Source organism: Melanotaenia boesemani, chromosome 4 (assembly GCF_017639745.1).
Source record: "Melanotaenia boesemani isolate fMelBoe1 chromosome 4, fMelBoe1.pri, whole genome shotgun sequence".
Lineage (NCBI taxonomy): Eukaryota > Metazoa > Chordata > Actinopteri > Atheriniformes > Melanotaeniidae > Melanotaenia > Melanotaenia boesemani.
Window position 1 is genome coordinate 17557379 of NC_055685.1, and position 22226 is coordinate 17579604.

Here is a 22226-nt window from a genome sequence, read left to right on the forward strand (position 1 = left end):
AGATTGATGTAGCCACATTATTACACTAGTATAAAGCCATATAACTCTAAGCAGAAACATTGTGTCTGGGTAGAAGTTGATCTCATATTGACAGAAAGACAATGGACATGTTGTGTGGTCAGATGGGTCCACATTTCAGCTGCTTTTGGGGGGAAAATCTAGTTCTACATACCAAATATAAAGCAAACGATCCAGGCTGTTATCAGACAAAGTTGCAAAAGCCACAGGTTGTGATGGAATATGGTTACATCAATGTCTGTGGCATAACTGGGAGTTTGGGATTTTAGAGACTCACCATGAAGCTTAAACTAATTGTAGGTTTAATTAAGACTTTTTTCTTCAATAATATGCTTCATCACTTCCATTTACCCACACTATCAAACTCACCTCATTTTTAAATTCTGTCCTCACAACTCAAGTCCAGAGGTCTTCTTGCCTGATACGTCTTGAGCCAATCAGTCCAAACATATTCATCCATTTTTATTACCGTCTTATTTCAACTCAGGGCGGCAAGAGGGTCCAGAGCCTATTCCAGCTGCTATAAGACGACTAAGGCAGGATACACCCTGCAAATTACCAGTCCGTTACAGCAACTCTCTCACTCCTATGGTGAATTTAGAATGACTAGTTAAACCGTGCATGTTTTTGGATGTTGGAAGGAAGACAGAGTATCTGGAGAACATTCATTTAAACTTAAGTGTATTTTCCCAATTTTGCTTCTGTGAAATTGTCATGGGGTCCTTTCCATTTCCTTCTCAGAGTGGAAGAAACTCAGGCAAGCGAAAGATGTAAAATGCTTGTGACGTTTATTTGCTAGGCCAGAGTCCAGTCCAGTTTACACAGATCCTGAGCGGTTGTTACCTCCTTGGTGTCCATCCCAGCATTGCCCACATCAGTGATGATCCAAAGGTGTAATTCTGAATTAACTTAAAATCATTTTCATTCTCCCTACAGGAATACACCTTCGCCAACATTTAATTCCCCTAATTAATGCCAACAGTAAACACCTTGACCCAAGTCACATGATCAAAGTCTTTCTATTAAGGAACAGCAAAATCCTTCTGCTCAGTTTTGCCAAACCAAGCAGGATGCGGCCCGCGTACCACACCCCGCAACAACTGGTGAGTGTGTGCGTGAAATGTATGCCTAAACCAGGTGAGAGCCACCAAGTGTGCACCCTTGGCTATGCTACTCATACTAAAAAAAAGGGTGATGAAGGGGATGATTTCTAACAAGATAGAGGGAGAGAGAAAAAGCGACGTGTGTGTATGTATGTTTGCACGGATGTGTGGCGCTCGTGTGCAAGTGCTGACAGTCAGACAAAGTGGTGTCGGTGCTCCCTGACAGAAATAAATGCTTCTTTAAAAAAAAAAAAAAAAAAAAAGAGGGTTTTTACGTTTTACATTCACATGGGGCTAAATTCTCTTCCATCAGATGGCAGTGACATACAACATATTCCTGTCATGTAGTTTGATGAAATCAACCTATAAAAGGCTTGAGAACAGCACAGAATTATTGACACTGTATTTTTAATTAGATTGAAGTGATATACAATGCACCAGAATCCAGAAAAGTAACATCTGGACAGTTAAAATTTAACATATTTACATAAAAACAACTTTTAAAAAGCAACTTAAAAATGTACATAACAAAAAAGTATTCAAACTGATTTGGAGTGCAGACAATAAAATGTAAGCAAAAAGACAAGCAACTGCATATTAGTGGATCACATCCTGTTGCAAACAATGTGCAGGCTCTTAACAGCATTTTAGTGTAATTAGCATTCCTTTGAGGACGGAATCAAATCAGTTTGTTTTTATCCGAGGCATGTACTTTCTTCTTCTCTGTGATGAATACCATTTCTAAAATTATGTTAAAGTTATATAAACTTTTTTTTCTTCCTTTTTTTGCAATTTACTGAAACAAGAGAAAGGAATGTAAGGAAATTACAATGACTGCAAGTTTAAACCCAAGATGTAGTCATGTGTAAGAGTAATATTTTGTAAAAGTGAAGCACTGAGAATTAGTGATATGAAGAGTTTACATGAGCAAAACACCAGTGAATAATCCAATCTTCATTTTGTAGTTTTTCCCATTTTTCATAAGCAAACTAAAAGTTAGAATTTGCAACCAATGGTTTTTAAAGTAAGGAAGCAACCGTTTGACGAAGATGTAACGATAACTGATGATAAGCACTGTGGACTATCAATATCCCAATAAGGAACTGCACTGCATCTGTGGACATTTTACAGCTACATATCCTAAGAGTACAAGAGATTACAATATTCACACCTATGCATAAATGCCTTATAAAGTACAGCACATTGTACACTTTGATTTCATCCAAGTAGGCCTTAAGTTAATGTCCTGTTCCCTCTTTATTGGACAGAATCTATTGATTGCTATAGTAAAAGTCTTTCATTTCTGGTAAAATACATTTCTAGAAGCTGTTTTGGTCACATTCTGTCAACTATCATACACTCACATTTTACATTTACCTCCATTCTTCTGAAAAACACCCCCTGACTGATAATTTTTCTTTCCTTTAGAGCAGCACAAGTCCTTTACTAAACCTCATCCAGAAAGCGAGATTTCATAGTCACTCGTTGACAACAGGGGACGCCCAACTTTACGCACATTCTTGGCATTAGTTATGCGAGCTGCCACCTCCACAGGCTTCTCAAAATAACGCACCAGAGCCTGTTCAGTGAGGATGGAGGCCAGGAACTGCTCAAATGTGATGGCCCAGTCTTTATCTATGCTTGTGCTATGTGGCAGGCCCCTGTCGTGGGATCTGCCGGTGTGAGGTTGTCCACTCCTCTCAGTGTTAGGACCATCATCGCTTCGCACCAGTACTGTGTCATCTGCAATGTCCTCGCACTGCAGCTTTTCATCCAGCTCATGTGAACCAACGCTGAGCACAGAGTAAGATGACATTGACGTGTCATCTTTGGTTTCATCATCAGAAATGAGCATGGCAGATGAAGTGCCTGTGTCTTTAGGTGACGAGTCCTCCAGCTTGATGTCTTGCATGGGGGCCAGCTGTTCGCTCCCTTCGCCCCCTCCTCCCTCCTCACATAGACTCAGTTTGTTCTCCAGGCCTGTAGGGACAAAAACATCTCCCAAATCCTGACTCTCCTGGGTGGTTTTGAGATCCATGTAGCCTCTCCTGCATGCAGTGGGCTCCGTTTTAGCCTCCTGGTTGTGGTCCTTTCTACTGGAAGAAGAGAAAAGCTTCCCCACCTCTCCCATTTCCAGCAGCAGACTGGTGACGGTTGCAGTGCCGTGATAGAGCTCTTGCTCTGCAACATCTTCACTGAACATGCTATAGAGGGTCTTGCAAAGTTCGATGAACTGACTCTGAAGGACAGAAACATAAGGTTTTAGAGATAGTTCTATTTATGCCCCTTACATAGATCCATGCAGCAGGTTAAATCTTACCTGATTCAGCTTTGGCAGGTCTTTTGTTTTTTCTCGTTTAGATTTAGTCTCCTGGTTCCACATTTTTAGGTAATGACTGTAATCAGGATTATTAAGTTTCTTCACTGTAAAATATTAAAAGAATGATTAATGGCATTTAGATGTTTCTCCAAACAGTTTTAAAAACTAAGAGTTTTTAAATCTACAGTAGCTGGATAGTTTGTTAAAATTGCAGATGTATTTGAATGCTTCTGAGAAAATTTTTTTTTTCATAGAAGCAAATCCTGCAGGAAAAGTTTCTAGATAATAGCAGCTACAGCAAATCTCTACACCCAGACAGACTGTTAGAGGCTTTTCTCTCTTTTTTTTTTTTTTTTTTTTTTTTTAATTTAAAAAATTCTTTTTACCTTTTTCCGTTTTAAATGTTACTCTGACAAAGCCATCATCCTTCTCACTCCTGCACTTTGAATCATGGCCTAGAAGGACAGAACGATGGATGTGATCAGTTGAAAATACACACCCATGCACAAAAATATAAAGTCAACACTAAGCATTTTACAGCTTCAAGATAATCATACACGTGCAAATAAAGTATAGCATAATGATAACACACTAAAACGGGGACATACAATGTGAATATTTAGTGAATTCTGAAAATATTTGAAAAATTAATTCTCTTTTTCTTTGAGTCTTCTTGGTACATATGAAGGATTCTGATGTTGGTGGTTGAACATTCGGTAAGTTGTAGTTAAACAACAGGCTTATGTACAACAATGTGTCTCAATAGTTCTGCGATGGATAGGTTGTGAAAAAAAGGGGCATTTGATGTTTTCAAAGCAAACGGACAGATATATGGCTTTCCTTAAAGCCAACATCACAGGCTCTGGAGATCAAATGTTGATGGGTTGAAAGTTGGCTTTAGTTCGAAGTTTTAGTTGGTAGGGGCCGACACCAAAATGTTTCATAACTAAGAGAACAAAGAGCCCATTAAAAGCAAAGATGCTCACGGGAAAAGCACACTGGAAAATCTCCATGAACACAAGCTAAATGACCAACAAGAACAGTCCACAACTCGGATATTGTGAGACTGCCCTCAAGTGGCAGCCAAACACTATAACATGTGGACACACAGCTACAAAGCCCCAGCACAGACAACATATTTAGGTATGTCCAAAACATAAAAACGACCCCATACATACTCCACAAAGTTAAGTATTTACTCTCAACCTGTCTTTTGAACTTTTGAGGTTTGGTTCTACTGAGCTTTTAAAACACTGCTGTTTATGTGGTTTTTCCTTTGACCCACACAAAATGGAAAAACTTTAAGATTTCTGAGCACATCAACATTTCTACCACAGTTTGTTAGTTTTACAGTGAGCACTGTAAAACTATCCATCTCTGATTAGAAGTTTAATCAACTGCACAAGGTTTCTTTATGATTTTACATCTCTCTTTTATTCCTGCATAACTAACATTCGTCCTAATTCACTTGTTGCATGTATTGCTATTGTGATTTCATCGCTATTCGTAAGCATAATGTGGTTTACATACAGTGTCTGGTATTATAGGATAAATACAAACTTCATTTTTCACCTACAAATCTCATAACCACAAAATTTGATTTCACTTATACTAGCACCAGAATAATATTCATTACTCATTATTGTTAAAAGTAACATTTCTCTATGATCTGTGAAGAGAAAACCTGAAACACGGTGGGCTGGAGATTTGGTAACGTGTGGTTAAAAACTAAAGGAAACAAACAGGAAGGACGTGCTTTGTAATGACAAAAATAATTGCCTAAAACAAACAGTGGGCGTGTAGTGTGAGCTGTAATCCTTTGGGGTATTTGTTTGATTTCTCTTTATAAAGTAATTACTTTTTCTTTTTTTTTCTGCAGTTAGATAGATAATTGTCAAAGATAATTGGTATTATCTCATGGTTACATCTCAGTGTTTGTAACCAACTGATGTGCCTGCATATATGGACATAGAAAGGGTGTAGAAAGAAAAAAAATTATATAAAAAGTTCATCTTACCAATGGATGTTTCTGGAGTGATGTCTTCAAAGAAGTACTGAGTGGCTTCAAAGGCTGAATCGGGCTCCTCTTGTTCATGAGAGACCTCTGCAGCAAACAATTTAAAGCTCATGTCAGACTTTGCATTTCTATTTTGTAGCTAACATTTTAAAATTGAGATGGATTAATATCTTACTAAAGACTAAGCTTTTTTTTCCCCCCCTTTTATTAAAAAAAGTATTCAAGACCACACAATGAAAAGTCTGACCTACATTTGTGTCATTTTGAGAGATTATTTTCAAATGCACTGAACGGTTTTTATTCTGTAATTTTCATCATCAAGAAACCCATCTGAGAAGAGCCCAGAAATTTAATTTAATACAAATTCTGCTCTACTAATGTGACATTTTCTGTATTTCCCATAGTCAGGTTTTCCAAAAGTCTGATCTGTCTCTAAAAAGACACCCACCAGGTAACACGTGCATCTTGTAGAGGAGTTTCAGCTTCTCAGTGAGGTCCCCATGACACAGAACACCTACAAAACATCCCAAACTTTAGATGGTACACATTTACTACCTTCAAATATGATGCATCACCTTAAAACAATGAATCGACTCAGTAAACAGTCCTCTTCCTACCAAAGCCACTGATGAACTCGCGGAAGTTGATGAGGGCATCTCCATTTTCGTCAAGGAGACGGAAGAAGCGGATAGCCAGGGGGTCTGAGTGAGCTCCATTGGCCCAGGGGAACAGCAGGTTAAACAAGCCCTTAAACTGCTCCACATCGATGCGATACTGCTCCAGGTATGGCAGGCTGGGATCATGACGCTCTGTAGGGTTGCTGCTTCCTCCCCAGTAACAACTGGTCAGGTGCTCTGCCTGAGTGGAACATAAAGGTATGCATGGTCAATCAATTTTGTACTGCAATCAGTAAAATCAGTAAATAAATAAAAGGATTTCAATAATCATAAAGGACTAAAGTTTGTCCGCAATATAATGCCACTCCTGAATTATCTGAATAATTTTTAGACACTACAGTTACGTGCAGTTAGGTAAAACCAAGGCTACGGTTCAGTTTTGCCATGTGATCGGATCATCATCCATTTTCCAGTATACATGCAGGAGAGGCAAATCGACTGATGCTGTAATGCTGTGGACTACATAAGAAAAAATTGAAGGTATTCTGCCACTTTAAGTTACTTGAATTTTGTCAGATGATGCAACAGTTATGAAACCTGGATTTTATTAGAGCAGAGCAACAGTCTGAAAACGCTTGAAGTGACTGTGAGATTATAAATACTAGTATGATGGGGGACTTCAGCCATTGGACAAAAGCAACAGGAAAATATGTGATTGAAAGCAGCTTATAACTTTGTTTTATTGGTAAATAAACTGTCATACTTACCTAGATATTAGCTTTTTCCAGAGTGAAATAACTAATTTGCCAATGCTAACGCTATCTTTTTTTTCTTATAGGATGTCTACTCCGCTACTCACCTTGAAGACCACATAGAGCTCCTCCAACTCATCAATACTGAAAGCTGTCTCTGTTACAATAGATCTGACCTGAAACAGCAAAGAAATGATAATAATGTCACAAGTGATTATTTATGCAGAACAGATGATCTAATAATGTTTTTAATGTAGTTCATTCTGCTGTATGGTTTACATTTACGTAATTTAATATACAGAGGTAAATTACTTTTAAAGTTGTCCATTTCCCACAGTTGGGCAACTATCATTCTAGTAAATGCAATTAAACTACTACTTTAACCTTATAAATATTGTCTTCTCTGCAGTGGGTCCTTACCACATTGCGTTTAGTTGTATCTTCGATGGTTTGGATGACCCTCAGTCTCTGTTTGAAACGCATCTGTTCAATCACATCTGCGCGAATTGAGCCAAATTTCTGACACAAATGGGGAAAGAAAAGCAAAAATGTAGGTCAGCCCAAGACTGGAGATGGCTGTGTGATACAACGGGGCCCATCATGAGGTTTGTCATCTGCTCCGTCAGTGTAAGTGGGACACAAACAAACACATTTAATGCTCTTGACAGTTCTGTAAATCAGTACTGTCCAGTTTCCAAGATATCCATGTCATTTATAAGAAAATGACAGAATCTGCAGACACTTATATGTCTATATGAGGCTAACTTCAGATGCATTCATCTTACTGTGATAACATTTGCATTACATTAACAAGGCTTGTACTAAGCTTGAAGCACTCTAGGTCACACATAGAGGTAGTTATAGGTTTGCAAACTTCTATCTTAAAACAGATTCAGTACCTCATAAGAGCTGCGGACCAGTTTGAAGATATCAACCTCTGGATGTGGTTCTCCGTTATCCGTTAGCAAAGAGTGGAGGTGGGGGATAGGAGGGAGGGTACTATCCTTATTGGTCACACTGTCCAGGTACCTGTGATAGACAAAACATACAGAAACAGTCTCAAAAACGATCAGGAAGTCTTTCTGCAACGTAAGAGGAGGCGTCATTAAAAACCAAGACAAAGAGACAGCAGTACCACAACAGTAAAGACCACAAAATATCAAAAGAAGTAAAATCTTTCTTTACCTTCCCAGTACAGTCATTGCTTCCCCATCATCCTTGCAGCCCAGCAGCTGGTGGATGTTGGCATGCAGCACAGAGAGCGCCAACTGGAAGATGACCTTAATTCCATCATAGAAGAAGCAGTCCACCACAACCACTGCACTCTCGAATGGCATGACCGACAGGAAGAGTGTGAGGAACCAAGAAAGTGAAATAGTGGAGATGACCCCAAGGTCCTGCATGCAGTCGTACAGTTGGGGAACGTATTCGCGGGCAAGCTCCTCAAACACTCCCTGGTCAACAAGAGCTCCTGGGGAGGAGTTGCAAGAGAATTATAGTTAACACACAGAAATCATTAAATAAATAAATAAATAAAATGGTTAAACACATACTGACCTACAACCCTAGTATTGTAATAGTCTGGCAGCATCCTCTCACAGAGGGCCACAAGCAGCCAAAACGCCTCCTCTTCTTTGGCATAAAGCAGCAACACAGATGTCACAATATTCATGGCCTGCAGAGTCATTTATAAATGAGTAAATAAAACAGAATAAAAAGTGTTATTAAGAGCTGCCAGGTTTCTGCCAGCTTGTGTGGAGATTAAAAACAAGTATATGTGCACCTGACAGTATCCAATGTTGGGATTTCTGAATGCATAGGCAGTAAGGACCCTGCGGAGGGCAGCAATACCCATCTCGTTCTGAAAGGCCGGGTGCTCAGGCAGAGAGCGGTGCAGGTCTCTCTCAATCTCCTCTGTAGCCAGGTTGTACTTGCCCATTGATTTCTCCACCAGGTCTTCGTAGTATCCAGGATGAGTGGTCATCTCATTGATCGCGCCTGTAAAATCAGATTTAAAAGTTGAAAACTGTCTATTTGTAAAATCCTTAGGGGAAGGGGGGGTTCCTGATATTTATAATAGTAAGACACAAATATAAGATTCATTTGATCATTTCTGGGCTCTGTAATTAAAGCATCACAGAAGTTGGAGACGTATTGGTAAATAACTTAAAAACAAAACAAAAAGATTAATAAAATATAGAAACTAGGAACTTGCACCCATACAACAGATATGAAATCTAACATTTTTTTTTTAACTACGGCATCAACAAACTAAAATAAAAAGGTAATAAATACAATAACACAATATAGAACAGTCACAGCATTTAAACTCAGATGTGATACACTAACTTCTGTACCTTTTTTTAAGTGAAAGGAAGCTAATGCTATTTAACTGTATTTCTTTGGAGAACACTGGGTCCATAAATCCCTTCAAACTTTCCAATTCTCTTCTGTAAGATGAACCTCAGTCCTTAATTCACAATTAACTATAAATACTAAATTTGTAGATGTCTGATGTTGCACTTGCATGTGGCAAGTATTTTTCCAGAGTGAGGCTAGTTTGATTAAAGTTATGAAATGAACAGCAAACAGATAAACCACAAGTAGGTTAATGTTGTTTGTACACCAGCTCCACTCAGGTGAGGATGAGGATGTGCACAAGCTGCCGCTGGAATACAACAGTGAGACCGTGTTTGTGAACAGAAACATCTGGAACATGTGCAGACATGTGGCAGGTTGGGACAGAGTAAACATCATCACCGTGTCCACCAAAAATGACTTATTTTAAATATCTATTATCTTTTTAAATGTGTTCCCTTTGAACTGGTGTTTCCCAGCTGACACACATAGTTTAATCTGATAGAAAACTATTTATGTCACTTGAAGAGAAGTTTTCAAGTCTTACAGTATCTATTAAATTATTGTTTTGTAACCAGTCAAATTGATGTTTGTGGATTACACAACAAATGAACGAAACATGCACCATATGATGTTCAGTTCTAAAGTGTGTGGTATGCAGGGTGTGGTCTGTTAGGTGTAGTGTATAACTGAATCATGTTTTTACCAGAGAACAGCAGCCACAACTCTCCTCTCATGCCCTCAGGAATCCCCTTGAGAACCAACTCCTTGGTCTTCTCTGTTCGGTACATACACACTCCCTCTCCATACTCTGTAAAGTGGTTCTTCCATGCCTGCTCCTTAAGGAACTCTTTAGCCTGGGCAAAGCAAGAGATAAACAACTATTTGCTACTTAGAAACCACAAATGTCCATTAATGGACACAGATGGATCAGAGTAGCATTCAGCAGTGTAATTTAACTCACCAATTTGGGATTAAACTCCTCAGGGGACCGGCGGCGATACATTGTCATGAGTGCCTCTGTGGCTGTGGGCACGCTGCTGTCGTTCAGGTTGAACGTGCGTTCCACCTCTGAACCCAAACTGTGCTGTGGACTACTAGAGAGCAGGGATCCATGCTGGGAGTAAACCTGACAGCACATCACATTCCGGCTTTAAATTCATTGTCACTGTTCGTTTATAGACTTAAAATATCCTGGAATTTTTCTGAAAACAGTGCATTTAATCTCTAATAATTTGTGAGAACTTTTAACAATTAGTACCTCATCATCCGAGCTGTTAAGGCTGCCATTAAGTTCCCTCTCTAGGTAGATCTTGGAGGTGGTCTGCTGCAGAAAGTCAGAGATCCTCTGCACCAGGAAGTCTCTGTCTTTCAGGTTGGCAAACAGAAAGGTCATGCGATTCTTGGTGCTGATGGAGAGCGGGCTGGGCAGCACATTGGAGCTATCTGCTTTCTCCACAATAGTAACCTGTAGCACATCAGGAGTGCAAAGAAAGAAAAGCACAATGGTAACCAAAACAAAAATGTCTTGCATGGAACAAGAACAAAACAGTTGTAACTTCTATCATAAACACCTTGATACACAATTAAAAAACCCAATTCCAGAGCTGTTCTGTAAAGAAAATGAGTGGCTGGTTTTTCTACACAAAACATTTGGGCAGAGACAACCCAACTACAAACAAAACTTAGTCACATCTTTCCTTCTGCGACTCAATAATAACTCACCTCACGCAGGGGAATGATGAGGCTGCACAGCGTCTCCTCCTTGCTGGTGAAGCAAATGTAGTTGGTGGAAACAAACATCTGTCCCAGGATGTGCATCTTGTTAAAGGGAGTCCACAGAGTGCAGTCTGTGTGTCCGTCCAGTTTTTCATCTTTAGGCAAACGGAAGAGCGCCCGGTAACGCTCACTCTTCGCTCTTGCATCCAGATCTCTAAATATATGTAAAACTCTCATATTAGATAGGAGGCATGAACATGTAGATAAACAGCATAGCAGCTCAAATATCTGATGTTATTAAAGCTGGATGAATGAATGAATTTACACAGTGAAGTATGTTGTAAACGGGAAGTGCTCTACATGAGGAACATCACACAATCCCTGAGTACACCACACTACACTGCAGCCAAACCCCCCCAAAATAAAGTGTACTGTGGATTATTGTAGATTACGTTATACATTACTAGTTATTTTGGAAAACCAACATCCCTTTAAAATTCAAATAACTGCAAGCTGGAAACACATAACCAGGACATAACCTCCTACCTCTTTAGTGCCGACACCTTCTTAGGTGACTTCTTTTTTAGTTTAGGCAGTGAGCGGTCCTGTTCGAAGCCTTTGTTGTCGAGCAGCTGTCTCATGGCGATGTTGGCCAGCTGCTCTGCCAGCTTGAAGGTCTCATTGATGTTGAGGAAGACTGAGAAGACATGCTCATTGGTCCGCGTGCTCACTTGAATCATATCAGGCAGTAGGAGAGTGGCACTCTTCTCCAACTGAGTGATATCTGCCCAGCGCACCACCAGTTTGGCTGACAGTGTAAGAGAACAATGCATTATTTATTTGTGTATTTTTTAAGCAATATTAAAGATAAACAGACTTAAGTTAAAAGTCCTGACAAAACTTAGCTAACACAGCACTAGAGTCAGGAACTACAGTTAAATCCCAAACAAACAGGATTGAATTACTATCCTAACAAGTATGTGTTCAGAATATATATTTAGAAACAATGTTAAAAAATTAAAAAATTAAATATATATATATATATATATATATATATATATATATATATATATATATATATATATATATATATATATATATATATATATATATTTATTTATTTGTGTGTGTGTGTGTGTATACCTTCTTTTCCCAGTAAATACGAGTAAAAGCAGAGGTGGTTGATGCTGAGGTAAAGCCATCCCTGTCGAGGCACCTTCCCCTTCCAGTAACTGCAGGAGTAATAGTTGACCAGCTTCTCCTCCTCAGGCATCCCGAACAGCTTACGGAACTTGGAGCTTGCTTCCTTGAACTTTTCTGTGTCGTCATCTTCTTTGACATCGTGGTTCTTGTTGTACTCTGCAATGATTCCCTGCAGCAAAATGAAAGGAGACATAATAACCTGGTACATAAAAATTTAGGATTATAAATTGAGGGCCAGTTGCAACCCGACTATTTTAAAAGAACTCAAATTTCCCATAATTCTTATATGTCCTGTGGGAATTTCTGCACTTTAAAGGCTCTATCTTGCCAGCATTTTGGCTAAATTTAGAATATTTTAATAGTTCAAGATCCATGGCATGAGAATTTAATAATCTTGAGATGAAACCCGGCCCTTTCAAATGAAACCTCTACATCCATTAAATGAAATGAAAAGTTCCAACATTGGCTTCAAATGTACAGACGGAGTACACACCTGCACCTTCCCTTTGACAAAGGTGGTGATGTCATTCTCGTTCTCAAAGATGGAGAGAGTCTGCAGCAGGTTGTGTTCCAGCCACTCCCAATGCTCTGTGATCTCTTTACGGGAGGTTCCTGCAGAGGAGGGAAGGAGGAGGGCAGGAGTGAGTTCACACGGGGAGCATGAACGAGGGCTGTTTCAGATGGACAGTGGTGGTACTGTGCCACTGGGCCTCATCTAAAGTTGAGAGATTTTCAAATATTTCTTTTTAAAGTTCAAAAAGATGTAGAGAAAACCTGAATCTAGATTATAACTCAGTAATATGTTAACCCTTTAAAGTTCACACAAAGAAAAAAAATCCTTTAAAAAAATTTTTTGTTGTTTTTTTTTTTCTTTCTTTTTTTTTGCAAATGGCCGAAATAAAAGTTAACAATAAAGTAATGGTCATTTAAAAGATCCAACTTTCTAAAACCTAGGCATGCTTTGTGTGTACTTCACTAATGTGATATCTAGCTTTTAGAGAGTTTGCCAGAGAAAACAAGCAGTTTACAGACATCACCTCAGGCTCTATGAAATTGCAGCATATTCATTTGCAGAGCACCATAGTGAGATGGGGGATGTTTTCAAATGGAGGAAATGAGGACAAACAGCATCACCCCAGGTTAATGTAAAAATACAAACAAATAAATGCATGTTGTCTTGTTTTGTTTTTTATCTTACACATAACAGCACTAAAATGAAAATTTGTTACCACAGAGCGGTGAGATTAAAACAGATCTTTGTGGTCACAGGGGGGCTGATTGCTGAACAGTAATGGCTGCAACTATGGACCATTATCCCACCAGTAGTGCACACTGACTGCATTAGCTGCGTCTGCCAGACTGATCCACTTCCTGCCATCTCTGGGAGGAGGAATTAAGAACCGGGAGGGGAGGAGAGGGGGGCCAGTACCATTTCAAATCCAAGCCAGTCTTATCTAGGCCTCCATTTCAGATAGAGTAACACTCTTTTCATATATGCATTTAGTGGCAAAACAACAAATTCAAATTCCACTTTGTCTGCATCTTGACCATATTTAATTTTCAATTAACTTAAAAATACCAGCTGTTAAGGGCAAACTGTTCTCTAATATCTCTATGGCATTACTCTATGATTACATTATATGATAAAAATACAAATAAGGTATTTAATGTGTCACACTGAATATACAACAAATTAATTGCTTCTAATTTCTGATGTCTGTGAATTACTAGTTTTGGATTGCTGCCAAGATAAAACAAGCTATTTGAGTATGTTAGTGGGAGTTTTATGATGGTTGCAGTCAACATTACAGTAAATAACAGGAAAAAAATCTAAATTTATTTACGGTTTTATTTTCTGGGTAAATTAGGATATATTTATCTCATGTTTAGACAGCACATTTACTTCTAAAAAAAACAATCTTTTGTAGCTCCCATCTCTTTAAGGCCCACTTCCTGAAACTTAAGGTTCATTCTCAGTTTCTCTTTTCCACTTTGCCTTGCTTCTTTTCCTAACAGGAACAAAAAGTATTGGTTACATAGCTAAAGAACTGGGAGTCTGAGGGTCAAATGACCACAAACTCTTTGATCCCCTAATGATAAGGGGCACCTTATCATTGCAGAATTACGCTCTTTGTTAACTCCACTTGGTCAGCTGATGGGCCAGAAATGGTGGCGCTACAGTTTCAAGGTGATGCCACAGAATAAATGAAGGAAAGAACAATATTTAAAAAAGTCTCTGCTGGAAGTTAATAAGCAAAATCTTATGTAGGAGAGAATGCCACCCTTTAGTGCTGACTTTAGACCCTGTAACTGCAGACCTTTTACATGGACAAAAAGCTACAGAAGTTTGACCTCCCTTTCCAAATTTTTAAATGAATCCAGGCTAGAACAACACAGATGACAGAATAGAAAAGAGCTGATTTGTATCGATTATCACAAGATGTCTATGAAGCACTTTCTAAAACTGGGAAAGAGCACTTTATGATTTGCAGAGGACATACAAGTTACACAATTATGAGAACAAGCTGACGCCATGAAATTATGATGAAAATCAACTGTGTGATTAGCTGAAAAATATGGATTCCCTGCATCCACTCCTATAATCCTGCTCTCTGAAGCCACTGAGGCATGATGTAATGCAGTTAACATAAGAAAAGGGAAGATATTACGACATCATGTGTTCTATGGAAGCTAGTGAATGTTTGTACAGGGGTAAAATTACAGAGGGTCCATAATCCTAAGATTTTGAGCATTTGAAGTGGTCAAAGTCAACATGCTGAAAGCTCTCAAGTAGTTTCATTGTAAAGTAATGACGTGCTTGTATTATCTTACATGTCTGGTACCAGAGAGTAAGGTGCACGTACCATGAGCAATGATCCAGTACACTGAGGAGTCAGGAGTTTGGTAGAGAATCCTATAAGGGGCCATTCGAGCACTTGAGTCCAGAACAACATCCAAAGTTCCAACCAGCAAACCTGTGAGAAACAAAAATACTGTTATAAAAGAGCAAATTCAAAAGGCAAAGAAAGGCTTCAGGCTATCTTCTTATGAATGCTTTACAAAAAAAACATGTTTGTTGGTCTCAAAATAGTAAAAACCCTGCTGACTCATGACTGAAGCTTTTTTAATAATTCTGTTATAAACAAAGCCCCCCAGGGACATGTGCCCATTATAAAAAAAAACATGATATGGGCAACAACGTGAACAGCACCCATGCTTTTTCATCATTTTGTGATGCTTAAGAACATCACGAGATTGTCATATCTTCAACTCTTAAACTTCACAAACATCTTCTAGGGATTGAATCCCTCTAACTCTGTTATCTCTGTGTACATTTTAGCCACATTTAACCAGTGAATGTCATCTGAGGAGCCTCCAGGCTAAATTGTTGTAGTTATTATTACACATGACCAGATTTAATGAATAAAATATGTAAGATGTGACTTACAGCCTTATTGATGTTCAACAAATCTGTTAATAATTTATAGATAAATTGTAACTCGTTAGTATTCATCATGTTTTTGAAAATAAAAGACTGGTATTTATCTGCCTCCAGTTTTGTCATTCAAGCCCATAATTGTCCTGAAAGTCAACGCATCCCACTTGGCTCTTGAAAACAGATGAATGTAATGTTAAAGTTTACTCAGTGGGGAATAATAAATTTCTTTTACAAATCAAGGAGGTGGCGTTCAAATGGTGGGATAAACTGTTCATTAAAAATATGAGTTTAACTTAATGAATTTGTTCTCATGCACATTGATCTGAAAAAGCTTATGAATGATATGTTGAGTTTGAAACACACTTCTAATACTGAAAAAAAAAACTGATTATAGAGCCCAGAAAGCAGAAGACTAACATTAACATTAACACTGCTTCCCTTGATGGGCTACTGCAATTATGTTTATCTGTATTTAAGACATTACTTCATTAATGTGTTTGCTATGACTATCACATAAGTTTTTGAAGGATTATGAACGATCTGTAGTTTCCTACAGACAGCATCGCATTGTTGTAATTTTGATTGTGCAGCTGTTCGTTGTAAATAAATATTCTCCCCTGGTTCGCAGTAGGTAGACATCCAACTGCCATGAGACAAGTTATTTTTGCTCTGCAGGTCTTCGCTGCAAACAGCATGAGTCATGCAGAAAGAGAGAGAGGGGGAGGAGGGAAGCTGAAGGGTTTTCTTATTTTCAGCTTCAGAGCAGTCTATGGAAAGAAAGCACATGTGAGTGACTTGGACTTACTGACTTGTCAGTTTTCTTTTCTCTTCATTAAAATAAATTAACTCCAAGGACTGCTTAAGAAAAAAAACACAGGAAGAACTTCAAATACCTCTAAAGTTGGTGATGTAGTGATACAGATATTCCTGACTGGCTTCATGTCATGTGTCACAACAATCCCCTAATTAATACTCAAAACATGTATAATCACCTTTCACGAGGATTGCTACAGTATATTAACATAAAGGCCATCATCTGGAGTTGACTGTAACTTTGAATAAATAATAAATAATGAATAATTCTGTCTGCTTTTATGAAAAACAACAGTTTTGAGGATGAAGGCAACTTCCCCTGTGACAAGAGAAAAACAACAAGGTTAAAAAAAACAGATAACTCACTCAGAAGTGTTAACCTGTATGCTATTCCTCTTCAAAAGGAAAATGAAGGTGACATACCAACGTGTGAGAATTTACCACTTTCTTCAGCAGACTTGTGGTAATAACATGTGTAACATAGAGTATTTGGACCCCAGTTGCCCTTTAAGGCACAAATGGTTCAGCATATATAAGTGTGATGATGAAAGTAGGAAACTCAGGTGAGACAACCATTCCTCTACGAGTCAGACTGCATTAGTGAAACCTCAAAACAAAAAGCAGGAAAGACTATTTTTAGTTAAATCTGGTGGTTTTGGTAGAGAGATTCGACAACACCTCAGTCTTAAAAGTCTTGGATTAGGATTGGGGGGGCTCCAAAAACAACCCCAAACATTATATTTCTCAGTAGAGATAACTTATAAAAACATGTGACTAGTTGTTCCAAGTCAAACCTCGGTGTTTACAGTCGTTTTCCTTATCACACAAAGGAGTGGGCGACAACTTGAAGAACAAAGACAACCCTCAAGCCCAGAGATACAGCCGCTGAAGTGCCACATATTCCTCGTATTGTCTCCAACTTGACTGGAAAACTTGCATGACTGGAAAACTTGATGAGCAATCAGCCGCTGAACTGAATAAGCTACAAAAATCATGTGATGCTTTGTGCCTCTGCTTAGAAACAAGGATACAATCAGATGTTGACATTGTTAGAGCAAAATAAATTCCATTCAATGAGATGTTAGTGGAAAAACAGGAAACCAGGCCAACGGCACAACCTGAGGTTTAAGATCTAGCCCACGTAAGACAGGGACAGCATCTGACTCTTAGTAAACACTCAGTTTTAAATCAGCTGTATTGTGAAACAGCCTGTTGCACTCTGATACAAATTACTGTGCAATTTAATGCTATAAGCAGCAACTTGCGCAACATGTAACACTATAGCATGACAGAGTTTTTTTACAGTCTGGTGAACCGATGCTAAACCAAATTTTTATCTTGAAGCAATGCAATCATGGAAACACTGCATACTTTAATGCAAGACTGAAAAAGCTCCCAGAACCGTGCATGTGCAGCTGCCCACAAACTACTAATAAAAGCTTAATGCAAATGACACCCAAAACAGCGGGCTTATCACATTTTTGCATGACTTCTGCAAATCTATATTTGCAAATTTTATGGTCAAATGCATGAATGAATAATTCTCATAAACATGGCAAAGTACTCAAAAATCCATCCAGAAAAAGAAAAACTACAGTAGACTTTTGATGGTGAAGGTATTTAATCAAGTCAATAAAGATTAAACTGGAAAGAGAGCTGGAACTATTGTGGATAATTCACTCAGTCCTTTAACGCTTACAGTTTCTATTAATTATTCTCATATTCACTGGTGGAAAAGTTTAACTTGTATTAATTTGTGGCTGCTGTCTTGTCAAATATTTCAAGTTGAACAAATCTCATCTTCTAGATGAGAGGTAGATGTAAAATAGTTGAGTCAAATGTAAAATTGATCATTGTTTATGGGACAGAATGCCCTATTTGACATTTCAGGTAGAAAGATTTCCCAGGAACTTCCAAAGGATGAACAGTTTTTGTTATTGGATTTCACAGAACCTTCTCCATCACTGATAAGTTGTTAGTTTGTCTCGCCTCTGAATTATTCTGCCATTTCCTGTGCAGCTGTTTCATTCAACACACCATCATGCAGCCACCCACAAGATGCTGCAATTAACTCGCAAGCCACAGTTCATCAAATCACCTGCACATTTTCCGTTTTCCAACTATTCCCACCTGATCCGGCTCAGCTGCCAGTTTGAGTCTGGTTCCATCCTGGTGCTGATGGTGGCTTCTCCTCCCTCTGTAAGAGAGGCTTGAGGGCAGTGCCGTTGTCGCTGGGTGCTGTTCAGTGCCAACTGGCACACAAGGCAAGTCAGCAAGCTCATCTTTTACATAACAATGACATCATCTCTGAACGCCACTCGGCACACTGTGCTGTCAAAGCAAGAGGAGGCTGCATGCCTATTCATTAATGTTAAAGTAAGGCATGTCCCCGGAATTATATACAATATTTGCGGCTAACAAGACTTTTTTGGTAATAAAATCAGTTATGAATAAACTAAAAATGTCATAATAAACAATCTTCATTCTTCTTTCCAGATTTGTGCATCAATGAACTTATGCAAGATCTTTTTAAATGCATAAATGGTCAAAAAAGAACTTCCTAAATTAATTTGTCTTTATTTTGGTTTCTCAGTAGTGTTTTAAGAGTCAGAATCAGATGCATGTTTCTGGTGAGAGGCAGGGTACACCCTGGACAGGTCACCAGTCCATCGCAGGGCCAACATAGAGAGAAAAGCAACCATTCATGCTCACTCCTAGGGAGAATTTAGAGTGACCAATTAACCTAACATGCATGTCTTTGGACAGTGGGAGGAAACCGGAGTACCCGGAAAGAACCCACACATACACAGGGAGAACGTGCAAACTCCACACAGAAAGGCCACCTCCCCCCAGCCGAGGCTTGAACCAGTTACCTTCTTGCTTCTTGTACTTTTTTTTCCTGATACCAGTGCTACATGTTTTTGATGCATCCTACACTACCATTTGGAAAAAAGTGTGAAACAGCAACAGTCATCAACAGACACACATGCTTGCTGTGAATCATCCAGACAATCGCTTGGTCTACTCACACTGGCGCTTTACTGAATATTATCTGCACTCTTTGTTGGTGAGGTGGCAGGGTCAACATCTGCTTCAACTAATGTAGTCATTTGAGTAAATGCCCAGGCAATATTAGGACTTCAGTGTTTGGTTGGGATGATTTTCAAGGAGCCTTCACTCCTCAGAAAAAGTCACCTTGAACTGAGTTGATCTCTACTTATTCCCCAGAAATGGTCCAATCTTCAGACCGGCCCTCAGTTTCCACTCTTGTCACAGATCTTGGTGTTAAAGCTGAATTGTCACAACACTACTGACACAAATTGATAAATTCTTGGTAGCATGCAAAAACTAGGATACTGAACACTGATCAGTCACTTTCTTTAAAGATAATCAAAGACAGAATCTCACCCACAATCCTCCAGCTTAACTGTCTTTTAATGACACATTTGTACTGAAATATGGAAGGATGCACAGTCCAGGTTTATTACTGTTTCCTCCTCCTGAGACCTTTCTATAGCTGAGATGTAGGCATTTTACTGTAGTTGCAATATTTAAGAAAATTATCAGACACCAACTCCAGAGGCTCAGGGTTAATCAATTGCATTGTAATCTATTACAGTTTTCACGTACTAGTATCACTACAACAGACTCATGGATTGCCTCAGATGTTCAGCTGGGTCTCATCTTGTAAACTTGTTGGTGGACCACAGATGAAGATAAACTGCCATCAGATAAAACCAGGTCAAGAAATTAACCACATTTTATGTTTCAGAGTAAAAGCAGGACAAGCAGTCATTTCAATTACCTGTCCCTCCATCCTCTTCTTCCTGCTGCTTGACCCATTTTTGGATGAAAAAATCCAGCAGGAGGAGGAGGAGTGAGGGAAGGAAGAAGGGGAATGATTCAGCATGAACAAGCCACAACACTGGGGCTCTGGTTGGTGGTTGAACAGAAACACTGTTGTTGAGGCTCGTGGACACCATCAGCTGCACAAATGATGGCATGGCTGCCATCCATGTGGATGAAATGTTTTTCTTGCAGGAAGGAATATTTTAAATCCCTAATCAAAACATTATCTTATATGTATGTATGCTGTATGATCGTATGTGTGCTGTTCTTTGCCCTGTAAAAGGGTTTGTTTTGTCAACACACTTAACCAAAGTCTGACTAATCAATTAACAATGAGGTAATTTCTTTAAAGAAGGTGAAAGGCCATCTCACAGCTGATTGGTCATGTGACCCTCTCGTTTGCTGTCCATTGGTTTTCTGATGTTTAGCATCAATACACACTTTACTTGACCCACTGTCACTGCATCAGCAGCCACAGTGAAACTGACCAATACCCTTTTTTAAATCAGAAATTCAAAATAAATATTGTCTTTTTTTTTTTCTTTCTCGTAACTTAGTGACAAAGGTGGGACTCACCCGCCAGTCCTCCGCCTCCATCACCGTGGCCTTTTCGTCTCTGTAGGATGAAATATGGATTTGCTCTCTCTGTGATCCATAACGCACCCGCCAGCAACACATCTTCAGGACTGACCCACATAATTTTGTCCTTTTTTCTCTTTTTTTAGAGGAACATTGAATCTTGAAGGCTGCTGGCGGCAGCCGTCAAACTGGTCCTACTGGGACGAGCTCCAGTGTTCAGAGACGATCGTTAAATTATTGAAATAACGAGGCCGGCCGGATGTTTCTCCTGAGGAAATCTCGATTCTGTAATATCGTATTGTAGCTTTTGGATGTCCAAGCCAAAGTAAAAAAAAAAAAGCGTTTCTATAATTAACCCAGCCAGATCGGTTAGGTTCGGCCTACAACATGGAGGTCCAGACCCCGCATTTGGTGCGCTTACACTTCCAACCGTAGCATCAGTCTCTTATGTGATAAAAAAAAGACTTTATTTGAAGAACAACAGGAAGCCTGGCTCGGTTTTCTGCAGCACGTAGCCGTGCTGGATCAGTCTTTGTTGTCCATGATCCGCGGCAGGTGCGATCCCGGTTCGTCAGCCGATGTTTGCGCTTTTGTTTTGCAAAGAAGTCCGCGATGTGGCCGATCAAAACCAGCAAGAACAGCCTAATACATCTTCCAGATGCGACGTCTGTCCTTGTGCTGAACCATATCGACGGCACTCTGACAGACAGGCTGGCAAATAAGGCTGCATTTGTCGTCTTCTCCGCGTCAGCTGAAGCGCCGCTGCTGCCGCACGCAAAATAAATCGTCAGCGTGCAGGAGGCGGAGGCGCGCGAGCGAACGATGAATAAATTAGGGTTGTGAAGTGTGAAGTGAATCCAGATTATACTAATTTGCTGTGCCTTTAATCTGCGCATGTCATACATTGTTGTTTAAGTAATTACGAGGACTGATCGAAGGTCAATGATAATTGAAGCAGGAAACGCACGTAAAGCAAACATTTCCTCTGCTTCACCGTAGCACCATGTCAGCTGCAGGGCAACCACAAACTTGTTTTCTTCTTCTTCTTACAGTTGAGACTTGTCTTAACAGAAACCAATAGGTCATTTAATGCGCACGATTATAGCATATGCGACTTTAGACTTTGCACCTACAGACTACATGCACCAAATTATTGATCACGACCTTATCCACAATAGAAAAGTTGTCCAAAATACAGAATGATCTCTGGGCAGTTTGCCTTGTTAAAATCATATTAATCTCCCTCTAAGCAGGCACTTAGTAACAGTCTGGGATTAGAGGACAGGGGCTAGAAAAGGGCAGTGTGAGAGAGAAAGAGATAAATAATAAAAAGAAACTGGGCAGTCACAACAAGTCAGGATTGTGTAGTCCTGGAGCCAAAGAATACTACAGAAATACAGCACAAGACCAGACAAATAAATCTGATACATGAAGCAATG

General features: G+C 39.2%; 1 protein-coding gene across 2 annotated transcripts; it reads right to left on the bottom strand.

Moving 5' to 3' along the window:
- Positions 1 to 2101: 2101 nt before the first annotated feature.
- tbc1d9 (TBC1 domain family, member 9 (with GRAM domain)) lies at positions 2102 to 21572 on the bottom strand. Of its 2 annotated transcripts, XM_041983797.1 has the most exons (21): positions 20785 to 21571; positions 14972 to 15082; positions 12601 to 12719; positions 12048 to 12276; positions 11451 to 11712; positions 10911 to 11118; positions 10447 to 10653; positions 10150 to 10314; positions 9892 to 10042; positions 8611 to 8825; positions 8385 to 8502; positions 8013 to 8298; positions 7727 to 7856; positions 7248 to 7346; positions 6935 to 7003; positions 6076 to 6316; positions 5907 to 5972; positions 5459 to 5545; positions 3828 to 3896; positions 3442 to 3545; positions 2102 to 3360 (listed from the first exon to the last, which is right to left on the bottom strand). In XM_041983797.1, the coding sequence occupies exons 1-21, from the start codon at positions 20903 to 20905 to the stop codon at positions 2575 to 2577; spliced, it is 3843 nt and encodes a 1280-aa protein (XP_041839731.1). In that variant the 5' UTR covers positions 20906 to 21571; the 3' UTR covers positions 2102 to 2574. The 2 variants fall into 2 exon arrangements, with proteins under 2 accessions (XP_041839731.1, XP_041839732.1); XM_041983798.1 differs by lacking the exon at positions 3828 to 3896 and having other exon boundaries at positions 20785 to 21572.
- Between the last annotated feature and the right edge of the window lie 654 nt (positions 21573 to 22226).